The 27,350-nt window shown below is 31.7% G+C and overlaps 1 protein-coding gene across 1 annotated transcript in view; it reads right to left on the reverse strand.

Moving 5' to 3' along the window:
• The window catches only part of LOC124538272 (zinc finger protein 541), a 253,550-nt gene that overhangs the window by 76,476 nt on the left and 149,724 nt on the right, over positions 1–27,350 (reverse strand). Inside the window, exon 3 of the mRNA XM_047115275.1 lies at positions 8,028–8,220. Within this exon, the coding sequence (XP_046971231.1) occupies positions 8,028–8,220 (193 nt within the window). The remainder of the gene's footprint in view (positions 1–8,027; positions 8,221–27,350) is intronic.

The following is a 27,350-nucleotide window of genomic DNA, read 5'->3' on the forward strand; positions in this document are numbered from 1 at the left end:
AAGTATGTTTATTATTTATCTGTTCCTAATGGTGTTATGACTTTTGGCAATCGAACTAGCTATTAAGTGCATATTTATTATCTTAAGAGAACCATATTTTTTATTGACTAAGAATTAAAATGAATAGATTTGAAATGAATGAATGAAAAAAATATTTAATTTAATTTACCTCTTACATAATTGGTAAGTTAGCAAAAGGGATTACGAGGGTAATTCAAATACTTATCTTCAGGCCTTCAGATTTGAATCTTAAATAGCCAACATCGTTTCCTTAAATTTAAATAAGTGATAATATATAGTTACAAAGGCTTTCGAAATAAATAATTTAAATATTTAATTTATGTTCAACGAAATTAGCCTGTTTCCTTTTAAGATTAAAAAAAATATTTACTAGTACTAGTTGTACTAGTTACGTTTATTTTATTTGGTATAAAGAACAACATTGTCATGGCTTATTTTTTCTTATTTTGATTTAAAAGATCCTCAAAGAAAGCGAAGATACTGATAAGAATTTCAACTCCGAAGCCTGAGATATATAAACCTTAATAGTTCACCTTATAAATTAATTAAAAATAATTTTAAACTTCCGAATGCAACAATAATGGTTACAATAAAAAATACCAATAGTGAGGAGTCCATCGTTAAACTATGCGAGTAAGTTCAAACAGTATCTGACGTAGATTCAGATGTAATAATAGTAAATGTCTGTGGTTCTAAAAGTCAGACCGAAGAGGTTACAAGAGATCAAAGGTAAAAAATATTAGGGCTGTAAATAAGAATTTTGAAGGCTTTTAACATCGATTCATGTCGCACAAACATCAAACAACTCAAATATATACCTAAAATGCTCTTTATAGGAATTTTTTGGCCCCCTGCTGTTGAATCTTTACAAAAGTTACTTACTTCGGCGCCAAAATCGAATCAATAATCATTACGGTCAAAATATAATCAAGCTGTCAAGTCAGGAAATTTAAAATATTATTATGTTTCCCTACTCCTACCGTGGCCCCTAGTGGATATTTTTCAATCTTCAGAGGGCAGGCTAAGAACGCTTGTCAGGTCAGTAGTCCAAATTAAAGCTGGTGCATCTTTAGACGCTACTTACAAAATAACATTATATACTGAAATCTACCCAGAAACGCATCTTCTGGTATATATGCATTGGTTAGTACAGTTGTCAAATTTAAAATAATCAGGAGAACCACCTCTTTAAAAGAAGGGAAATTTGGGAGTTTTATTTTGCATTTTACAAAATGAAGCTCAAATGTGTTAGTTAAGGTAAAATTAATTAGGTTTGGTAAGAATACATGTTACTAGAAACGGAATATTAACGTTTTCATATTCAAACTTATCATTACATTATTTAATTAGGCAAATGGAAATTAAATGTTTTTTCTGTAGTATCAGATATATTCGTATATTATGTATGAAGAAGTAAAGTAAAACAACAGCCTGTATATGACCCAATGTTGGGCTAAGGCCGCCTCGTATTTGACAAGGCTCACGACGTTTTCCTTCCTTGTCAAGCATGAGATGAATGTTAAACAAAAATAACATGAAAATTCAATAAGGTTTGTATTTGAACTGGTATTCCTCAATATTAACGTATTCTAATCACCATAAAGAACAGAACTATTCGTATATTACATAAACAACAATAAATTGACGAGAGTTAGACATGGAGACTGAACTACTCGTATAATATCATCTTTAACCAAAATTCGAAGTTGGCATCTGCTTGTAATATATTGTAACCGTAATAACAAAGTTATATGAAGGTCCATGTTTGTCGTAAAATTTAATAGAAGCGACCTCTCGCGAATTTATGCGGGTCCAATTATGACGCTCGTACGCTGATCTTATTGGCTATTTTGAATGTCCATTGGTGTAAAAAGAAATATTAAGGTTTTGATGATTTAATCGATTATAAAATTGCATACTGTTGATGAATCTGTTATATATTCTCTAGATGAGGCTTTCTGTAAGCCCGTCTGAGTTTCATCACATATTCTACCGCCAAGCAGCTTAGTATTGTTGTGTTCCAGTTTGAATGGTAAATAAACCAGTATAACTGTAAGTACAAGGCAGATATCCTCTTTGTTTCTATGCTTAGTGGCGCAGTTTTTTGGTCAACGGGCCATGAGGTCAGTGGACATGAGTCCTCTCCTACAAATCAGGGCGTAAAATTAAGATATATTAATCGATTTCTTTGTCACCAAATTTATTTGAGGAACTGTGCTCAACCATTATTTCTCTCTCTACCTGGCTACGCTAATGATATTAGGGATGATTAATAATTTTATAACAGTTCTAATACCTATGAGCGGTAACCATTTTCCATCAATTAATTCATTTGCCAATCTGCCTACGTACTTCAAATAAATAACTAAATAATTGGTACTTATTTAACATTGGTGGTGCTGTTTCAAATGTATAGTCTAGACCACGATTTCCGTACGCTTCGTGTAACGGACACACTATTGAAATTCGGTTGAATCGATTTTACGCCAATTCCAACTCGACAACAAACAACTAGTGTGTCATGTTACATCTATTTATATTCGAGGCTAGAACATTTATTGTAAAATAATTCTTGTATTAAGTATTTAATACAAGATTTCTTTTACTGGTAGAGTTTTGTGCAAGTATGGGAAGGTGCCACCCGTTTAAAATTTATGATACCGCTAAACAGCACTGCTTAGTAGTGTTGTGTTTCTGTGTGAAGACAAAAACGTTATTGTTCTTAGTTGCTAAAGTTGGTGTAAAGTTGGTGACCAATGTCTATTGGGGTTGGTGACCACATTTGTCAGCCCTCCTATATATTAAAATACAAATATCCATATAATCGATATATTTAATACACATAATTTTATATAATGCAGATATTACACGTGTATTATTAATTCGATTGTTTTCAATGAGCCATATCAATGTGAATTTTTCGCTATCATTGTTGGAATTCCAACGTGTTTCCATTATTTGGCACTGGCATGATCTAAAATGAGCTCAAACATGCTAGCGATATCCATTCCATAACGATGCTATTATGGGAGGTTGTAAATAACATATCGAAATTTTTTTCGTGACATTGACTAATTATATTACTCGTTATTGGCACACATAAAAAAGTATAAACAAGAATTGATATAGATGTATATATGTATAAATTTTGACGTCACCTCGAAACATGATGGGTTGAAGTGTACTGGAGAATAGATAAGATAAAATTATTTTAAAGGTACCAGAATCCTTTTTTTTTCAGCCAGCTATCATATAGATAAAAAGAGAATAAATCAAATATGTTGCCATTTAAAAAAAATCAAGGTCATATCAAGTATTACTCAAAATGAAGATGCTTGATTTATAACGCCTTTAAAAAAGTACATAATTATGTATTTTCCGTACTAATGTTTGTAATATGATCACCTTTTTTTTGAAGGCGTTATAATTCATTGGCAATAGATATAGCTGATAAGTGCCAGTAACTATTACTATTAAGCAACACGATTTGAGATAAATAATATTCTTTCAGATTCAATGTATAGAATTCGTTAATCATAAATGGAATAAAAAATGAGAAATGTTCTCGAACAATACGACGTTTATTTATTTTTCATTTCATTTCACTTTCCTTCGTCGGTTCTCAGGTCAGGGTGTTTTCTTTTTCGAACCGATGGTCGTTTCTTATTTGACAACCAATTAGTAAGTGTAATGTAAAATATACTCATAATACTAATCGTATTTCATCATGAAAGCTTTATACGCAATGATGTTGAAATAAACAGATATGTTATTAACGCGCAAAAAGTGAAGACTAGAAAACGTCCTAATTGTGACGTTTGCCTTTAGTTGTTTGACGTAGTAATACGTTATAATTAATCATAATTACGTAGCAATACGTTTTGCGTAATTAAAACATCTAGTTATCCCTTTTACTTATTGTTTTTATCAAGCTATCCTTTTTACTTTTAACGAAATGTAAAAATAAACTAAAATAAACGGTCTCCGTCGCGGCACACTTTTTTCTGTTGTTGTGTTTTATCTGTTTATTAGAATATCATTGTTTATACGTAAATAAGTTTTTAGCTACAAAAAATATGCACGAAAAGAATTTCACTTAATAAAATACAATTTTCTATTGAATACTTTACGAGAACGTTTAAGCCGGAGACATCTCTCTTATAAAAGTAGTGCCATAACAGAATATTTCCTTAAGAATTCGCTCCGACGTCCATTATTGTCAGTGATTCAAGCTGCGCTGGAAAACAATTCGTGGAGTGACAATTCATCTCTACGCGAGCCTTTTCCGCTCACTGAATAAAATATGCAACTTACTCATATTTTACCGTTTTTATTTAGCTTTGTCGGAATAAGTTTCTCTTGTTTCATTTCATTTATCTATAATGCATTTGTACACTTTTACACAAATCGAAAAAAAAACTAATAACGCTAAATATGATTTCTTTGTTTTTTATATTGTAAGTAGTTTTTTGCTGTGATATATAATATACAAGTAGAGGTTTTGTTCGTGATGATTTAGATTGATATCAAAACGAAATATATTCTGAATAACGATAAATGTGTATACATTCGAAATTCATCTTATTTTTCAGAAACTTTATAACTTTGTTTTCTTCTTTTCTCTTTGAAAATGCATAGGTATTGCATCATACAGCCTTCAGAGTAGTGAAAAGTGAAAATGATATCTTATTGTTGTATTGAGGTAAAATCGAATTTTGTCAGTTCTATTATTGTATTAGAGAGGGATTGTGAAGTTGTTTGCCATGTGTTAATTAAACACTCTCCAAGGGATCGGTTAATGGAATATTGGGTATTTGATTACCGGGAACGGTGTTAGGAGAATAAACAATTAGTGTTTGGAAATAAAAAATTAGAACTAAACGTCTTATTCGATATTAATTTAGAAGAAACTTCACGTTCAAGTATTTTAGTAAAGTTTAATAAAAAAATATTATTTAGGTACATTTTGAATGTTCGTTTCATTAAAAATATATGACTTCGTATTGTAGGCGTTATTTCCAGAAGATTCTATGATAAGAGGTCAGTGCTACCGAGATAGCTGAAGAAACTTCCGTAATTTCGACACTAGCGCTTCTCATTTTTAAATCAAATAACTCAAATAACAAGTTCACGATTGAAATGCACAGGGGTTGGATCTTTCAATTTGTGTCCAATAATAGGGAGGAATATTTCATCGTTTGCTTGAGAAATCTAATTCAATTAGAGGCCTTGGAAGCTCGTTTGCATGAGTTAGCATTTTTAAGCGAGCCGAGAGTTAGCGGGAATTTTTGACAAGTCGGTACGCTGCTGCCTCGGGCGTTTTTAGTCTAATGAAGGACTGGAGTCAGGGGTTTTAAGCAAAAATAGCGCGTTAAGCTATTTAAATTTATAATTACTAATTATATGATAATAGTTATTACAACGATCGTTTTTATTTAAATAATAAGATAGTTATATGCATAAATCTTTCTATGACACTCTAAGGAGTAGTTTGATCAATTAATAAAATTGTCATGAAATTCTGTTTTCATTTCTTATAATTATTAATCAACAGTATTTATATTGCACGGTCTATTTGGTGTCGTAATTGTAATGTAATTATGTGCATAATAGATCTAGTATTTCATTGAATTCTTAGGTACTAAGTGTTCAATTGTAATGAAGGAGAGAATATAAACAATTCCATAATATAACTTGTATTTGTGTGTGTGTAAGTGTTGTACAACAAATCACGTGTCAATGGCTTTATTTTAAATTTTAATTTGATTTAAAGACAATTTATACATAACAATCATAATTATGATTTTTTTATAGTTTAGTACTATAATTTATTGAGTAACTTTGTCAAGAAGTGGCTCACCTATTATATATTAGTTTGTTTGAAATATCATGACTGCGTATCTATGGTTTTTATGAACGCATCGAAAGGATCTATTTTCTAATAAGTACGTAGTCTGAAATGGCTCACAAACTTAATGATCACAATCTTTTCTAATATTATAAATGTGAATCTGTTTGTCTGTCCCTCTTTCACGATCATCCGCTGAACCGAATTTGATGAAACTTCATATGACGCAAACTTAAACTCCACATGACAAACAACAAGGCCGCGGGCGATTACAAGTATATACATATATAATATCTGATTTCATCCGGCACGAAGCCGTGACAGGCCAGTCTTGATATAAATATATCTTTAAAAATTCAACTCACTTTACAGCCCTCTTACATTACTCACCCCACTTATTACCCCTCGGTGTAAGGAGGGCTTGGTTAATTTGACTGATGAGAAAAAGCTACTTTTTGTTCTTGATAAAATTACGCGTGTTCATCTTCATCCTATATACAATTTATTAATTTAAATAATTACGTACATATTCATAGTTATGTGTGTAAATAAACACAATTACATGCTGTTTTTATTTATCATTATAACTGGTACAATGGTATTTCTCTCCAGGTTGTATTAAAAACATCAACAATGAGCAGACCGGTTACAATATACCCCGCTCGCCATTGTTGCAGGGACGAATGTAAACTCCCACAGGTATAATTAAGGTTTTCGGCACATTCTGATAACTAACTCCAGTTTAAATAACATACACCTGTAATGTTGTATTCATTTATTTTAAGATATATTTTGCTTTATTACTTTATGTGAACGCGGACAGACATTTATTTACAATATATAATTGTAGATATGGGTTCTTATAAATGTATATCTTTACATTAAACTTACAATTCAGAATATAATAGACATATATGACGTATGCGAAGAAGTACATAACTGTCTTGTACTTAATATTTGAATTAAGATAATTGATTATTCAATAAATTTTGCTTTGTATCCCCGTCTGGGTAGAGACTCATTATATATTTCATCGCCAAATAGCAATATTTTGTATCGTTGTGCTTCGGTTTAATAGGTGAGAGTTAGTATTACTACAGGCACAAGGAAAATAACATTAAAGTTCCCAAGATTGTTGGCGGATAGGTCACTAATCTCAATTATTCGTTTACCTATTTTATGTGATATAAATCTAAAGACTAATTATAATTTTTATACATTGTTTCAAGAATTAATAGTTGTTAATTCTAAAATGTAGCTGAAAAGGTCATTTTTGGTAATACCATAATATCGTAACATACGTTCCAAACGAGTGTCGCTATAGCGCGTATAATATATACACAAAGTACCAAAAGCTAGTTAGCAATAAAAATGATCGTCCGTCCCAAATGGCCGTAAATGGTAATGCTGTCCGGCAAACGCGAGCGATGCTCGAAGCCAGTTTCGAATGCAAAATTTCATATTTGAATTTCAAAACGCCCGACATACCGGCTTCCAGCAAGAATACTCCTCATTCTTGCGCCGTAGTGAAATAAAACAAGTTGCCTTTCGCTCCAACTGAATGCCAATTTTGTTGACAGCACTTTTCCCTTGTGGCAGCTTCCGTGATGTTAATATATATTTTTAATAGTTAATATGTTATATTTATTGTAACATGTTAATATACTTAAGTATTTAATTAATCAGTTGCTTATGTGATACAAGGTTGCGGCCTTTGTTGTCTGGATTGACGTCACTTCCTTTGAATTTAATTGCAGTCGACCAATCATGTGCATGTAAATATTTACAATCTGTATTGCATATTGTACCCGATTGATGTATTTATGTTTCGGCCAAAAACCTACCATACTAATTGTCAGTTTAGCAGTGGTAAGGTTGCCAATACGTTGAATTGAAATGGCAATGGCGAAGCGCCAGTCTTTGTTATCAAACATTAACTTCTACATTTGTAATCCGTAATTTTTGATTTATTTTCCAAAAATTAAGCTTCTTATGTATAGCTTTATATGTGTGTATCAAATTGAAAAGATTCAATTTGACTAATAGAGTGCAGTCTTTTGTTCTTTCTACAAAACAACCAGTGTTCTGGGCTGAAGAATATTCGAACTCTTACATTAACGAGAAGGTTTTTCCAATGTTTATGTGTGAGTGTACTTACCAATATTTGCAGCAGCGTGCAGCAGGTCTGCAAGTAGCTCGGGCTCATGACAAGCGATTGCGAGTCGCTCGTCGATCTCGGCTGGCGTTGCTTCTCGCAGCTGCAGCGCCACGCCCTCGCCGCCAACCGCCGCGCTGTACATCAGCACGGCGCGCGGCGAGAACGTCGGCAGCGGCAAGCGCGTTGTCGCAACCTGGTAACAAAGATAATGTTCTTTCATTACGTAGTATGGAACAAAGTCGCTTACCGCTGTCTGTCCATATGTATGCCTATATCTTTAAAATTACGTAACGGATTTCAATACATGAACAATATAGTAAAGAAACTAGAAAAGGTTGCAGTATGTTTAGTAAAAACATTGGACATGTGTGAAGCCGGGGCGGGTCGCGTTAGTTAACTTTTAAAACAGAAACCGTCCCATCTTTATCGGTTTTTATTTGACAAGTTCATATAATTTTGAATTTATTAAAAGTATATAATTTACTAAGCAAATTTCTTCGATATTTCTCGTATGATAATTTAAGTCAAACAATTCTGGTCAATTCGATGTTTAATAAGGCAGTTCAAACATTTCATTGAATCTTTTGAAGTAGATTGCCAAGCAACCATTAGCTCTTTGACCAGTTATGATGAATTCGGTATCTAGGTCAATGTTCCCTATTCAATAAAGCAAAACAGTAATTACAAAGTTTATTTCATTGATATGATTGAAATACATTATTAAATACAGCGACAGTTTACAAATTTTGTGTTTAAAGATTTACTTGATAACTACATATCAAAATATTATCAAGGTTGTGTAAATAATGGTTTCAAATGCGTTACATGGATTACATTTAGTAATAATATATGTGTACAGGCTTCTTTAAAAAGTTGCGTTTAGTTTATTATATAATTAAAAATTAGGTAATTGCATATTTTTTTAAAATTCTTTATTCTTTACCACAGTATACATAGCATGTTTAAGGTTTGTTCTCTTTAGAGAGCATGATTAATACTCGTGTTGAGGTACTTCTATAACTCTTCCATAACAAAAAAAAAACTCTTAGCATTGGTTGGTCATGAGATGTTCGAAAATCTTCTTTAATGGGTACTACTATAGATAGACAAAACATAATGCTTACTTTTTGCATGGAAAAACCACGTTATTAGTTAAGACGAGGCCTCAGCCCAGCTGTGGGTGATTAATAGACCGTTACTTTACTTTTTGATTAATCACATACATTCATCTCTTAGACAGACTGTGATTTAAATAATAATTATAATAACTATTCGATACATATATATGTATATATCGCTTTGAGCTTAGTAATGGGAGCTGCGCCATTAGTGGATAATGCTAATGGCATTGTGATACGACACCATTAGTTGTAGAACTATTAATTACAACGAATACACGCTACAATAATAAACACATGTAATCAATTTCAAGTTAAAATAATTATGAATGTGTAAGTATAAGAATTACATCCAAGTTTAAATGTTAAATTTCTTGGGTTAGGTCTAATTCTGTCGATATGTAATCATGGCAATCCGATGGAATTAATTTGAAACGAGTAAACTAAGTACTAAATCCTCATTTCTTATCTTCAGGTGTCAGGATTTTTGTGATACAAAAACGTAATTTTTTTTTCGAAGTTTGAGTCCATGGACTTTGGATATGCAGCTTATATTTAGCAACTAGGAAAATGTGTGAATTTATTTAATATAATAGTAATAATTATGTTTTACAACATAATAATGAGATATTGTTTAATCTTTTAATTATACATTAATTTTATACTGAATGTATTGTATATTTCTGGACAAAATAATAAGTTAATGTTTTAAAATATATCCGAACTCATAAGTTACATTGCGTTAACAAGCATCAGGTATGCACGTGTCTATTGTTGATTACCCTCAATTATGTTCTGGCTCGCAAATTGCTGGTAGTTTGATCCCACCATTTATATGTGAGCCTATCTTATGAATACGATATTCGACTAAACTTGTAAAACTATTGCGTGATTATACCTTTATCGTATTTGATGTAAAGTTATATTAGGTAATCATCTTAATTTAGTTACATTTTTAGTAACTGACTCATAAATAAAAATAAAATAAATATTGTACAATATCATTACTCTGATCCCATTGCAAGTAGCTAAAGCACTTGTGTTATGGAAAATCAAAAGTAACAACGGTACAAAAACACTCAGACCCAAGACGTATGAAATCCGGTATACAAACTACTCGACGGAGGTCGTCAAACACTCATACATATATTGTTTTTAAATCGTAAGATAATATAAATTATAGCTTAGTTATGGTTGATTGCTAACATATTTAACGGTATGCTACTAAGAAAAACGTCATGCCAGCCTAATAGTGAGAACGTATCAATAAAATCGAGAAATCGAGTTGAAAGCAAGCGTTACTGAGCCATCACTCTTAATATGTATAATTGATTTTGTACTTGTACGATAATGCACGACTGGTTTTTCTTTGTTATATAAATTTTGAGACAGAAATTAAATAATAAAACTCAATCTCATATCGTTTTCGTTTTGTTCTATTACAAATATTCTAGCTATAGGTAGTTGGCACGACCAAAAACATGATATTAAGCATCGCGTGTGTGATTAAGCCTGGGTATTGTTCGCAAATGAATCCCTAACGTACATGTAGTAACTAAATAACAAAGAGTGTACACGAGCCTTCGAAATACAGGTATCTTGTGTGCAAAATGTGATTTCAATCTCTATTACTTTAACCATAAAGACTGTTATGCCGTGAGCAGTTTTCACATCTGTATATTTTTATGTACGTTCGCACGTTCGACCTTCTTTCGTGTTGCCCTATTATTGACATGTGTATGGTGTAGCTAATTACAAGCCATTATACTCTATTTTATTCGTAAAGGTAATTTATTTGTATCTCATTCATTAGTTACGTCTAATCGATTTTGTGATTGTGATAATTTTCGAACTTCTTTTTGCTAGTCAATGCGTGTGTATTGAAAGGAAATATAAGTTAAATGATTCCGATTACTCAGCTATAGCACACCCCAATCTGAATTGAACTAAGTTTTACCTTCTCGAAAAGTCTCAGCCCTGAAAGGTTTACGCGCTTTTATGTCACTCTTAAATTCATCTAAATATTAATATGCGAACGTCGAGATTTATTGTACATCTTTTTAAAGATACTATACTAATATTATAAATGTGAAAGTAGGCCTGTCTGTTTATTGTCCTTTCACTTTCACTAACCGAAAGCACTAAAAACACCAAAGCACTGAACCGAATTTAATGAAATTTGGTTTATAGTAAATTTGATCTCCAAGAAAGGACGAAGGCTCCTTTTTTGCCTAACATATGACAACCAAACGCCTAAAACATGAGCGAAGTCTTGGGCGACCACTAGTTTATTATAAAATTGGGTAAATTAAACTCATTTAAAACACTAGTCAAATTGGAATTATGATTAAATAAAGAGGTACGTTTGATATTGATCTAGAAAAGGGTAATAGGTATTTAAAATACACGATGATACAGTTAATATAATAAAGGATTATATTAAATGACAACATAACCGAAATGTCCAGGTCGTTTATCGGACAAAACCAAATCACTGAGGCGGGAAAAATAAAATCACCAAAATTCCCATGACACCGTAAAATATAGGCAGATATTTTTTATGGGCAGTAAAATGTGACTGTGAAATTGTTAGTATTATATTGGACGTCACAGAGATTCATCTCAGTGGATGGACATTGGACGGGCGCATACGTATACATAGATAGACGGCAGCTCGCTTTTGATGTCGACGGACTTATTTCGTTGCAACGATATTTCGTGCAATGTAAAACTATCAAGGGAATCATTGATTTAATGATAAAATATTATGCAGTTATAGACACTTTATATTAATTTATTTAACGTCATCTACTACTTAATATTGGAATAAAATTTTAATGAAATCTATTCTATTCACCTATCTATTATAGCAACGAATGATTGAATTTTATAGATAATACTAAAATAATTATACGTACTACTTATTGTAGAATAAGTAGGGCGTATAGTTTTACTTTCTCCTGAGTATAGAAACTGAAATTTGAGATAAACGCTTAGTATGTAACTTAAATATCCGCAATAATTTCAGCAGCAGGAGGAATTGGTAACTTTTTATAAATTTTACTTGGACGAAGTTGGGGCGGACAGCAAGACTATACTGTACTTAGATATTGTAATGTGTTCGGAATTAATTAAATAATCAATTATATATATGACCCACATGAAATTGTATAAGTTAGACGAAGTCCAATTTAAAATGTATTTTATAACAAAACCAGAATTCTAATACCTTTCTATCGATGCAGACAAACAGGGACTACACTTGGCGCACGTTTCGTTCGTATCGAGATGCTCTCAAGAAACACATTTTAATACACTAACGAGAATTTATTATTTTAAAGCATAAGACTGTCTTAGGTGGCGGAGGATAACGAAGGCATATGTACAGTCAGAGTAAGAAAACCTTCGTCAGTTTTGGATTTTTTTCCTTTATCAAGTATTAAACTCTTCGTACCTTTTGAATCTAAACATCAAATAATTACGATGCGATATGTCATTCTTGATCGGTAAAGCAGATTATCGAAAATAGATCTTAAGGTGACGAACCTTTTCTTACCCCGACTGTACCTACTGATGGTAAGTTGACGCTTATACCGTCTATTTTATATTATTATAGCATTGTCAGGTCGTTTATCACGTTGAGACGTATGAATCTCTGTTAACATACGTATTGGACTAGTAATCATGGGATTTAAGTACCTTGTGACCGTAAATTAAACATCGGGCGATACACTGAGCAAGACGGGAAAGGAAGTTATTAGTTATTAGTAAGGATACGTGTGAATAATTTATATTCAAAGTAAAATCCAAGATACTGTTCAATGGATACTTTTGGCTATGAAGTGTGCGTGAAAGATGGCTGGAAAGAATGTTACTTGTGAGATGACATGAGATAGGGATGTATGGAAGAAGAAAGTATGCTGAGCCGAGTAAATTGGGATAAGGGCAGGAGATGGTATACCGAGTAGAAAAAAATGCCGATGAAGGAGAGCGTTATAAGGAATCCTGTGTTTGTCAAATGAAAATCTGCAACATGGGTATAAACCAAAATTAATATATAATTTCATGTTGTAATTAAATTATATGATACATAATATTGTTTAAATTGTAATAACGACAACGTAAACTCGGTTATGTGAGGTTGTATTGGTTTCACTCGAAAATTCGACAATAATTACACATGGCGGTTGCGAAAGTCCTACCGATGTTTTTAAAATTAAATTAAGTTTATTATATGTTTATATGATCCGTAAATAAATGTCGAGAAAAGCTGATATAAATAGGTTAATTTAATTTAGACAACGTTATGTAATAACACTTTCATTTAATTTTTTGTTTCTGTTAATAAAATCATTAATTTTGATGTGTATGTGTGTGTCATGTGTATGTGAAAATAATAAGTTTTTATACTTATTATTGAAGGCATATAATAAAAATAGTATTTTAAATAGTTATATTGGGCTAGTTATAACATAAGGCTGAATCCGTTGGTAACTTTTTTATAACTTTAAATGATTTGTGATTCGAAATTATAACGAAAAGTTTTAAGACTAAGCGAAAAGAATAAGACGGAGCAAAGTTATATATTAGCAAAGTAAGTTATTTTAAAGATAAATCCTCGACGCTGAGAGTCTCGCGAAGTTTTCCGGTGCATCGGTTTAAAACAGGAACCCTTTTACGGCACATTTATAACTCTTCTTTTAATCAACGATCCTTCAATATAGGTACTAGTTGTTTTTTTGTTTTAAATTTTTAAAAACAGAACATAACACCCCCTTCATAAAATAACCAAAACGCATGAAACCCGACGAATCAACAATACGGGGAATTACGTTTCCACTAAAAAGCTTGTGCATCGGAAAAAGCAAACTCGGCATCTATGATTAATTGAGGCTTACCGTATCGATTTTGTATTATCTGTGAGCATGAAAGTCATATATTATTTTGTGTGCTTCATTTGTGAATGTACTCGTATATATTTGTTTTTATTTTTTTAATTTACAAATACTGGCTTAGGTTTTAACTAAATAAACTACACTAAAAATAAAAAAAATATTCGAAATCAAGATTGATTCAATTTTTGTTTTTTGGCACAAGAGTAAGCCGCCTTCATGCGAATATGATGAATAAAAAATTTGCAATATGATTTGTTTACTAAGTTCTAAATAAAGAGATCGGTTGCACTTTTCAACCGACTTCAAAAAGGAGGAGGTTATCAATTCGTCTGTATTTTTTTTTCTTTTTTTTTTTTTTTTTTTTATGTTTGTTACCTCATAACTTTTTACTGGGTGGACCGATTTTGATAATTTTTTTTTTGTTTGAAAGGTAGTGCTTCCCGTGGGGTCCCATTTTTTTTTATTTTTTTCCGATGATGGTATCCGTATGAAAACGACGTAAGTCTTAAATTTGCATTATGTATGTGTGCGATAATGAGGTGAATAACTCAAAATTGGTTGGCACAATTTTGATGAATCTTTTAAAATTATAAAGGACATACTTTAAGGGTAATTTGGTGAAAGTTTGGTAAGGTTCTGAGTATAGGATTCATGACAAATTAAGGGAACGGGAGGGAACGGAACAATTCTGAGGAGCACGTTAGCAATACTCGGTCGAATCTTTTATTTATGGGTTACTTGGATATTTAAATCACCTTCCGGAACGTGGTTATGTTCATGTAATTGTCATAATCGAATATTATAATTAACTAGCGACCCGCCCCGACTTCTCACGGGTGCAAAACTGATACTAAATATACTAAAGAATTTGTTTATTTACGACATCACATTGCAAACTTCTAAAATTGTCAGTGTTTCTTTACTATATTGTTCATTTATTATATACACAAACCTTCCCCTTGAATCACACTATCTATTAAAATAAACCGCATCAAAATCCGTTGCGTAGTTTTAAAGATATAGGGACAGAGAAAGCGACTTTGTTTTATACTATGTATTGACGGAACTCCTAAACGGCTTACAGTTAGGGTGCGATTTGGGACAGAATTTCTTACTGTCTTTAATCAAATTTTGTGTATATGATGGGATGTCATATGATGTACGACATAGCATACGAATAGCTCTTTTGCAAAGTTTTTTTACTGAGGTCGATTACAGCTCATTCGAGGGTGGTACCTTATAGTTTATGCCGCATGACGTATTAAAGCCGCATTTTCGAAAATCTATTTTTGCTTTATTCGAAAGATTTCTTTTGAAATTGTCCCCGAAGTAGTTTCTGATTCATATAAACGGCACGCTTAATCTATCCATATTAAGAATAAAATGTTAGTCTACATCAGCTTCACTTAAAATCAAAAAATAAATAAAATTTTAACAAAAAGAAAAACCGACTTCAAACAAAACATTATTTTAAAACAAATAAAAATGCCCTAAAAAGTAATAAAAATAATTGCATATTTAACATATTTTTGAGAGTCCTCCTAGGTAAAATGAAATGAAAAATATTAGACTACTTAAAAGTCGATTTACGATTATATAATGTAGTTATAATTATTGCTATATTTGGAGTCGGTGTCAGCCAACCTATATATACTATATCTATCAAAAAACAATACGAGAATACTTTAAGCAATATGTTTCTTACAAATTACCTTTTATACGATATTATACTGTACCCGTGGCTGTCACCGGCTCCAAATATAACAATAACTATAACTACGTTATATAATCGTAAATCGACTTTTAAGTAGTCTAATATTTTTCATTTCATTTTACCTAGGAGGACTCTCAAAAATATGTTAAATATGCAATTATTTTTATTACTTTTTAGGGCATTTTTATTTGTTTTAAAATAATGTTTTGTTTGAAGTCGGTTTTTCTTTTTGTTAAAATTTTATTTATTTGTTGTTATTTTAATCAAAACTATGTATTTTTCGTTTAAAAAAATAAGGAAATATAAAAAGGAAAGTTGTACGTACACTTTATTACATATTCTACCTCTCTTATTCCTGATTACCTTCAAACATGATTCAATCTTAATATCATTGAATTTACTAATTCGAATTACAATATACCTACTAATTTTGCTTAGTTTAATTGATTTAATGAAACGAAAAATAAACATTTTTGACAGTTATTAAAATTGCCTATTAAATGGATAAATACATGTAAATCATGACATAATATAATTTTCTGCTGAATTTTGATACTTATTCCTCCCAAATTTTAATTTACAAAAAAATCTTAATTATATTAGTTACGTAGGTTTAGCATAATCTTAACGTTATGCAATAAGTAGTTGGTCAGCGAACGTCCCAAAAAACTCGATAAGGTATCAAACGAATGTCTTCCCTTTAACATATCGATGTAATATATTTAAAATTGTACATTCGAAACGTTATTTATTTTGATAGTCGATGTACGTTCGTGTTTTAAAAGTAATCGATACGCTGTCAAGAGATTAATTTACAAACATATTTTTCACTAATGAATACGTTCGGTTCCAACTGAATGAACAAATTCGGATAACAATTTTTAACTCCACATACTATAGGTGATTGGCACTTGTTTATTCATTTCGATTCTCTTTAACGCTGTGTATAATATCCAATATTAATTATTGTATAATATCGAAGAGTATTATATTCATTATTGTTTATGAAAATTCTGAAATTGCTTTTTATATAATTTTAATTAAATCGAGCATGTAATTTGTAAAATTTCATCGATTATGTGTCGTATTTAAGTTCATTCGTTATATTTAGTTTTGCTTATGTATAATAAATAAAACAATTAGTAACTTTTATGAGAACTACACAAAAAATTAAATATACAAAAATGGATATGTAATTCACGCTCGTTGTCAACACAATAAAAATAGGCGACGCCCGAATTAACGCCCTAAACACAATTTATTAATTTTTGTGTCATATTAATTTATTTTTTACGTAAATTATAATACATGTCAAATTCAATAATACATAAATAAATATTTGCCTCATGGTTAATATTGGTTAACTTCGAACCAAAATATTTTTCAGAGGCAGAGAAATGATAATAATTCTGGCGTGTAATTTATGATGTTCATTTTAATAAGTAACCGTAACTAAGCTTCATCTGATGGTGATCAATCACATAATTTATTCACGAGGAAAAAGAATTTTCCTTCATTTATCAAATAATAAATTAAATTATACGATGTCTATAATAATACTGTAAATGCGAAAGTAGCTCTGTTCGTCGTTTGTCTATTGCTTTTTCATAACAAAATCACTGAAACAAAGATTGAATTTCAAGAAGGACTTTGATTTTATGCTCTGCACCTGATGACTAAACCCCAAAACGCGAACGAAGCTACGCGTGAATTTTATATAAAATAAATCCAATTACAAACCGCTTCGAAAAAATCATCGTTGTCAAAAAATTAACGCTTAATGTCATACTATTTAACGAACATGTCATATTAAGGTTACTTCAAATCTGTGGCTAGCCAAAAGGCATTTACATTTATTATAATATAAATGTATACATGTATGTATGTCTGACATATCTTTAATTTGTAAACAAAACTATTTTCAAATCGTAGTATATTACATAGATTATACTGCGTCGAAAAAAGTAGTGTTTTGTTAGTCTACCTTTCTTTCCTGCAAGTTGAATGATGAGGTAGTTTCAATATTACTGAAACTAGTGCACTAATAAGGAGATGATATTATTTTGAAATTTTAAACAACTCAGTACAAATAGGTCAGTATCCCGTAAAAGATCCGATTTTTAAGTATTTATATTCAAATTTTTGTTATTATTAATATCGAATTTACAAATCAACTAACTGAAATCATTATGAGCTTATTTCTGTAATCTGAATATTAATAAACGATGCTTTTAGGAGAATAAATAATTTCCAAGTGTGCAGGCAAGACGCAGAGAGGGTTGTAAGCGATGCCAACTCCGGCTGTGCCGATTAATTGGAGCTTACTGTATCGATTTTGTATTATCGTAAGCCAGAACTTACCAATATTAGACAGCAGTTATTTATTTATTCAAATTGCCTTGTACACGCGTCAGGATTATTATCTCTCTATGCATAGTTAATGCGTTAAATTTCGCTCAGCGATAATCCATTTTTCCATTATACATAACGTTTGCGTTGCCGAAATCTTTTTCCGAATACATCCAGCTTTTATTATTATTTACTATCCAATATTTACCTCGTGTTCACATAGACGATACGCGATACGAGCTGAAATGTAAATAATAATTCGTCAGTTCCCGAGTAAGTCAAAAGTGTAGTTATTTTGTTTACAGGATCTCGGAGCGTAAAGTTTATACACGATTTAAAAAATATTTTCTCATCTTTGCCTTTGAAACACGTATTGAATTTTCGGACTGAATCAGCGCTGGTCTTGTTTTTTTTTGTTTGATTCTGTAATTAAGTCAATATTTGGAAATGCTGTTTTAGTCATACAGAAAGGATTTTCGATAAAGTGTTTCCTGTTACCGTTTTTATTCCGTTGTTGTACGAATTGATGAACTTAAATTGCATAATATTTCGTTGTTGTTGAATGTAGATACATTTTTCAATAGTTAGTTTTGAAAGCAAAATTTGAACACGAATAAATAATAAGGGACGTTCAAATTTCAAATTTATTTAAGAGACAATCTATGGATTTCGAAGGCTTTGGGATGTTTTTATATATACTTTCTCTTTAAGTTATGTATGTTTAAAATATGTACGTAAATATTACGTAAATTAATAATGTTGTCGACTAACGAAACACAAGCTGAAAGGAGTGACAATACCTATATGTACCTATAATATTTAAATATTCCCTTTAATTTTGGTCCAGTACAGTCTCACATCAAACTCACTTAATATATTACTTTAAGTCAACGCAACAAAAAAAATATAAAGTTATAATAACGATTTATAATTATTTATTTATTTTGCATAACCAATATAATTTGATAAATAAATGAATGTCTTACGAGTTAACTATGTTGTATATTAATACAATACGACGGCTTTTATCTATGTGGGTTGTTAAGGTATTATATTCAAAATCAATCATTGAAATATTCCTATCGTTGTATGTTCCATCGAAAATACGAATTTACTATGAATATAACATTTAGTACCTCTATTTTGTTTATTGGCCACCGGCGTTCGTTTGCGTTTGTTGCTGGCGTGTGCACTATATAATGTTTACCAATCGCTTTGACTTTCACGTCAGATATTTTCATTTCATATATGGTATAGCATTCCAATAAATATTATTAATATTTACATAGAATGCACCGGCTTGGCATTTATAGGTATACATGCGCGGTGTGTGGTTAAACGTTGTGTGTGTGAGCATGTAAGTGTGTGTGTACGTTCGAGTAACGTACACACAAGTACACGTATTTTATCTTAGATGTGTTATTTAATTCGAATATCATGATACGGTCACGGTTGTGTGTAACTCGGCTAATGACTCGTTACGCGGTGAACAAAGCGCTGCCCAACCGTTTTGTAATAGGCCAATTATACAAAATTAATTTCATTGCTGTCTTCGCCAAAAAAGTGTAACGAGTTTTCAAAGCGACACGCCCGTTCTAAAGCGCTTTATGGCAGCGCCGCTTGGACACGGGTAATGGTCCAAATTTATTGGGTTAAATGGTCCGTGCGAACAGGAATTCGGGTTACATTGTTCGCATGTCTTATTTCTGTGGATTTGATACTTACATTACTGCATGACCTAGTTGTAAACATTCGACGGATAAAATAAGCAAGCATCTTTTTTTCTATATTTACGAAAAACTTAAATTATTATTTTGTTACTTTGAACTGTAGTATAACTAGTTAAGGGTTTATTTTTAGCTAAACTCAGATGCTTTTCACATCGGATACTACTATATATGTACTCTTATTTATGCTTGTCCAGTTTATATATAAACGTAGAAGAAAATCAATATTACAATATGAGGAAAAATGTATGTAAATATTATAAACGCAAAAGCAACTCTGTGTATCTGTCTAACCAAACCAAACCACTAAACTAAATTTGATGTAGTATAAAGTATTTTTTTATGGTATAGATTGGCGGACGAGCCGATGGGCCGACTGATGGTAAGTGGTCACCATCATCCATAGACAATGACGCTGTAAGAAATATTAACTATTCCTTACATCGCCAATGTGCCACCAACCTTGGGAACTAAGATCTTACGTCCCTTGTGCCTGTAGTTACACTGGCTTACTCCTTCACCTTCCCTCACTCCTACACTGGCTCCACCCTTCAAACCGGAACACAACAATACTGCGTACTGTTGTTTAGCGGTAAAATATCTGATGAGTAGGTGGTACATACCCAGCCGGGCTTGTACAAAGTCCTACGACCAAGTAAAGTATGTAAAATGACAGATAATATAATTTAAAAAAATACGTTTAGATATGAGAATAGGGCAGAATTGTTCAATAAATTATATATTTGTTACAAATTACATGCATTTACAAGGTGGTTTGGTAAAAGTATGGCGTATTTTCTCATTTAATAATATACTGACGCCCGTTTAAAAGTTTTCATAATTAGAAATGTTAACAGATAGGGTTAAAATTTTGATGCAGCCGGATTGTTGCCAGCATTAAAGCAATATTGCAGTGAGTTTAAAATAATTAATTAGGTGTTTACATTGTTAGGTTGTAATTGTACACATGTTATAAGAGTTTGGGAAATTTTCCTCGTTTCAATATTAAATACGATCGTAGTTTTGAAAACATTAAATTTAAACAAATATTTCGTAAAATATAAATATTTAGCGTGTTCGGATATAAAAACGTATTGTTTTAATGTTGGAATAAGTTTTTAGATTGTTTAGATGGAATTGGGATTATTGTTCTATTTTAATCTATTACGTTCGGTACATAATAACATTTTAGTATGGATAAAAATACACGATAGAAGTTCCTAATGCTAAATCATAACTTTATTGATTATAGCAAACACTGAAAATAAATATCGTATGATATGAATTTAATTAATGAAATAAATGAAAGCAACGTCAATTATGTTACAAACAGTGGCTTGAAAGTAGAAACTTGGTTAAAAATTTGATTTTACTTAAGAGTTTATGTGCTACAATATCGTTTCAGTATCAAAAGAACATATCACAGCGTAAGTCTTATGATTTTTGGGCAAATTGTGTGTCGTTGAACAGGTTTTTTCAGGAGAAACACTGAAATGATTCGTAATTACAACATTTTTGATAGGCAAATGTAAGAACATATTACTTCAAATTAAATCAAATGTTACATTCTTGTCTAATTATTTTTAGTTACCAGATTAACTGCTGTTATTAAAAATCTATGATATTTTATAATCCATAAACATCTTTATATCAGCGACAAGACATTTTAGATATATTCCAGTAGTTTAATGTTTTCGTTTACCAAGCTTGCGATATTATGTTATGTGTATGTAACAGCCCATTGCACGTGCCCGATTTGTTTTGCCGTTGATTCTGATGTTAATAGAAAGCGTTTTTGTTGTGCCAACTACAATAGCTTGGAACTGTTCCAAATCTGCGACTTGTCCTTTAATACAAAACATTTCATCGTATCTTAGGCTATCTACACACGAAGATTTTTTACGAGCGTTAATTGTTAACATTTTCAAAGGTTTAATTACGTGTAAGATCGGTAAGGACATCATGGAGATAGCGAACAAAAGGATGAAGTACGGGTCCGCGCTCACATCACTTCGCTCTACCAGGGTTGTCAAATTGTATAATTTCACAACCCTGGTAGTAATAAAAGAAAATATAATTCAAAGAGAATTACAAACATAGTCTTATTCCTTAACGTTCTATCAAGCTTGGGCTTGGAGTTGCTTATATCGACGTACGTAGTGATAATATTAATGCTAAGCTGATTGCTATAGATTATGTCTATAGCGCGTTCCAGTTGCGTTTTAGTTGCGTTCTAAGCTCATTGACGGTGCGTAAAAAACATCCTGTGTATAAACCCCTTAGGTAGCAGAATTACTAGAATTCAGACGTGGGCGCTTAGCGTAATGGAAAATTGAACGCGTAAAAATAAATCGAAAATAAAAATATTAACTGATAATAATATGTATTTGTAATATACTTTTAATGTTGTGTACAGAAAGTATTTTGTCTTAATATGCAAATAATAAATAAGGCACTTTGATCTTTATTATATTGCATATTTTATTATTAGAATATTGAATGCATACTTATTATATTTGTTAAATTATATAAAAAAAATTTTCATCTACTTTTTAACGTAAGTTCTAGTTTGCTGCGTTAAGATGGTACCAGATAAGCTAATTAAATAATAAAGCAGCATCACCATTATAATTTTAACTTTAGTATGTATGGTTAACTCTTAATCGATACGCTTGTATATAATTATAGGTGACAATTAATTCTATCTTCGTTCTGCTCTCCTCCAAACACATGCGACACAATTTCGTGATCCCAAGAGTGATTTTATTGCGACGGCGAAACGGATGGACTTAAGGAGAACTCCTTAACACGGTTCGTCGTAAATCTGAGACAGGAATTGAATCGAACGGCCCTCTTGACGGCTGCCGTGATAATGGTCGATTTATGTTCCGCATTGTCTTCAGTTCGGCTTCCGAAACCTGTGCTATCTGAATCTGCAACTCGATTGTTTGTGGGCTGCATCTCGTGGATAAGTTGACTGTCGTTTGTTCAGCTGCTTCGGTATTTTGTTAAGAAATAAATCCATTTAAGCACAGCGTCTTAGTAATTCTATTGCTGACGAGTTCGTACAACAAATCTACATTTTAAAATAAAGCAATTCCTTTTATGGTTGATGATTATAAACTTTTAAAATATATTGTAGTATTTGCGGTGAAATTGACTTTAAAGAATATTCAAAAAACTAGGCACTAAAATTTCGAATTTTATCTCAATTGTGTGAAAGGCTCGCATATATCACTGAAAAAGTTTTCCCATTTATAACAGGTGTAAGTGAGATTTAAAATGGCGCATTACACATTGAAACGAATTTAAAGCATTTTGTTCGGGTTTTTAATGCAGTTTTATCCCGCAGACTCCCAGATGTAAGCAAATCCGATTACGGTCGTTTATATGGTTTTGTTTTAAGACTGTACTTCGTACGTTTTCCGTTCTTATTTGGATTTATGATTATATTGAAAAGATACACGGCGCACGTCTGGGTTTTCTGTTATCCTCCGATAAGTAATTGTTGGCGAAATCGTCGAAGGGTTTATTTTATAGGTAGCAACATAATTCAATCAGTGTCGTGGTTGCTTCATTTTATCGAGCTGATCTCGAAAATTCTAAAGAAAGGAAACTATGGCAATATTCGCAAGGGATCTTCCTCTCTTGAGAATATTTCTTGCAAATAAGATTTCCGTTCAGTATCAAGTTAAGCATTAAGTTACAGTTTTCAAGTTAATAAAACAAAATGATGCTGTAATTTAATTTTATATATATTGGAATACGTATTTAAGCAGTGCTAAGGATTAATAAGAAATTAATTTAGTACTTATTTAATCGGGTACCTGTTGTTCGAGTTGCTTTTGTTATTATTATGTACAATCCTTGTCAAGTTCCTTATGAAAAGAGAATTACACCTTATGTTCTAATCTCAGAAGTAACTTTAATATGGTGTCACTTAATATTGATGGTAATATTCGACGATTCAAAAGTGTCTTTTAATAATTGAATAAAGAATAAAAAAAGTTAAGGAAAGTAACAGCCTGTAAATTTCCCACTGCTGAGATAAGGTCTCTTCTTCCATTAAAGAGAGGGTTTGGAACATATTCCACCACGCTGTTCCAATGCGGGTTGGTGGAGTGCATATAAATTCGATGAAACTAGACACATGCAGGTTTCCGTTTCGCGATCTTTTCCTTCACCTCCGAGTACGAGATGAATTATAATATTTATAATACACAAATTAAGCACATATATATAGCGGTGCTTGGCTGAGTTTGAACCCGCAATCATCGGTTAAGATGCACGTGTTCTAACTACTGGGCCATCTCAGCACTTAAATTAAGAATAAGAATATATATAAGAAAAATGTATAAAGAATACCTATTTTGATTTTGTTGGTAACATAATACCTCAAGAATCTAGGATGAAAGTGATGAAAGCTTTCAAATATTAAAGATACGGAAATCTCGGGAAAGATAATAGACTTGTTACAGGAAGATGCTTCTCTCGCTCTTGTCTTTCAAATTCTAGCCGAGAACGCAGCTGCAGTCTTACTAAATAATAATATATAACTGGAACATATAAAAGTATCCAACTCCATCTCTCAAATATTGTATACGTAGATAAAGTTCTTATACGCTTAAGTCATTAATTATATATTTTAACTTGAGTCGACGACGTTTCCAAAACAAACAACCTTTTTAAGAACATTCTTGAATTAATACATAATCTTTTTTTTTCGTGTTTTTAGCGAACCTTATTTTTAATCTTTTTTTTAATGTGCCTGATTTTTTTATTTTCAGCCAGCATCACAATTTAAGTGGGAGGATTACATTTGTGATCGAAGTATTATATACGTTTAAAGATATATTAGATAACTATTTTAGTTTAGGAGACATCTAAATTGTTACGAATTTGTCCTTGAATGGGTCCATGGAATTCTGAATTCCTTAGCCAGTTTAGAAGCTAATCAGTCTATTTAAAATAGATTCATCTGTACTATAAACACTGTTTTTAAATAAAAAAATCAAACTTTATAAACACAATATAAACACAAGAGTCGAAATGGCCCGGTGGTTAGAACGCCTGCATCTTAACCGGTGATTGCGGGTTCGATGGACAGGCAAATATTACTGCATTTAAGCGGTGAAGGAAACATCGTTAGGAAACTTGCATGTGTCTAATTTCAACGAAATTCTATCACATGTGTATTTACTAACCCGCATTGAAGCAACATGGTGGAATATACTCAAACCTTCTCCTGAAAGGGAGAAAAAATTTAGGCCCAACAGAGTGAAATTTACAGGCTGTTAATGTTATAAACATATATTTTAAACGATATAAATGCTATAGAAGCAAGGAGGTCAATAATATACCTTCAAAATAACTGGCTTAATGGATTCGTTTGGCACAAAACCGTGAGAATCAGCCTAAGTGCCTTTTGACATGAGCACCGTCACGGCACGATGACCGTACCGTGTAAAGTAGTAATGTATAAGCTCGGTCACGGCATACTCACCCTGCCTTGTGTATACTGTTATAATAGCCACTGATTGTGGTCTGATATAGACTAAAAATGTTCATAATATAGTTGATAATCAGTTTGAAAAGAGTTTACTATTGAATAAAAAGTTTATTTTAACGCGTAATACTAGAGGACATAACAGAAGAAATATCAAAAGATTATTTCTTCTGCTTATTTAGTTTGACTGTTTTTAATATCATAGGTAGGACTGGCAAATGGTTAACTACTCATAGACAACGCTAGTTTAAGAAATATTAAACTTTCCTCATCACAAATGTACCACCAACCTTGGCAAAATAGATGTTATGTCCTTTGTGCCTGGAGACTCACTGTTTTTTGTAATAGTTGACAATTTTAAGCAATATAAAATAATAATATCACTATTAGAGGTCACATAAATAAGAGAAAATTTTTAAACTATTTTTCGTTTATTTTCGAGATAATAGTTGGCCAAGGGTTTGATACCGCGTATATTTACTTTTATATGCCACTAGCACTTTTGTAGAGGCTTCGCGAGCGGAAAGTCGAAAAATAAATATTAGTTCATTTTCACCGCGAAACTGCTATAGTATTCCATATCAACCATAAATGTGATCGTTATTCCTAGGAGATAGATGGATAAACGGATGCGATTTGGAAGAGTGAGATATAAAACCGTTCTAAAATTCAAATTTCGAAAATGCATTCTTAATTCAAAAGATTTTTTTTTATAGTATAGTTGTGCTTTGAAGCCAGTTAACTACTAAATTGCCTTTTATATGTACAGATTAATTAAATATTAAAAAACTATTGAAAAATAAATATTATAAAAGTAAATATTTATTACAAGTAACTGTATTACTTTATGTTGATGTACCTTGTTAATAATATACTTAGGTATAACTACCTTGTAAATACATATGAATATATTTTTAGCCAAAACATTACAAGGTACAATTATCCAGAGTAGATATGTTTATGTATGTTACACATTTATTTTCTTCGCTTTATTTTTCACTACAACGATTTTTCTCATTTCACTGAAGAAAAAGTCAAGGCGTTGTGTTAATGAAGGACGTTTAATGTATTTCAGGCCCTTTCAAATAGACCCCGTCTTAATTAGACTCCCAGAGTTCGTAAATAAAAATGTCATGGACTTTATTCGCAAGAAACACGACAAATATATTTTCTATCTAATTAGTGTACGCGAATTCATTATCGTTTGATAACTTGTTTGTGACTAGAAGTATTTTTTTACCGAATTTGATTCTCACAAACATCGGGTGTAATATGTATTTATACTGTTTTTGGAATTCCGACCTTTGGAAGTCTCGAGCTCCAAAAGTTGGTGCTGCGGTTGAAATCTTTTGAGTCGTATTGGATTTCCTTTCTATCGGAGAATTTGTGCCAATACTTGTGCAATTTGTTCTGTTGGGAAACTTCTTTGAAAATAGCGTTCGGTTAAGAGAACATCATCAACCGTTAATTACGAAATGGAATGCGCCGACTTTTATACAACTAATATTTTTATGATCCTTATGCATGTTAATACGCTAGCGTACTCTACCCTTTATACCGTAACGCCCAGGAATAAGCAATTACGTTTCATAGTAGAGACTGTTTCCGCATATTAGCAACTACTCGATCACGTTTAATTGAAAATATGATAAATTAAAGAAGTATTATAAAATTAATTCACAGGCCTTAATTCGTCTTTTGCCCAGAGAATCGAAATTGCGATTTACCGATGCAATGACTAACAAACAATCTTGCCACTATTTCACGCGATATGATCGCGATATTTGTAGAGTAACAATTTTTATTTTCTATAAATTAAAGTAAACATTAATAATAGTTGGATTACTTTCAATACTTGTGTGTTTACGATGTCAACCAGAACCGGAGCTAGCCGCTTGAACGCGTTCTAACAAAACTATATTTCTTGACTTGTTCTCGTAAAGTGATGCGCACAAAGGGACGTCGGAAAACCGTGGGCGTTGACTAAAAGTTAAGTTTTGTACATGGAACTCAA

This window comes from Vanessa cardui, chromosome 20, assembly GCF_905220365.1.
Source record: "Vanessa cardui chromosome 20, ilVanCard2.1, whole genome shotgun sequence".
Lineage (NCBI taxonomy): Eukaryota > Metazoa > Arthropoda > Insecta > Lepidoptera > Nymphalidae > Vanessa > Vanessa cardui.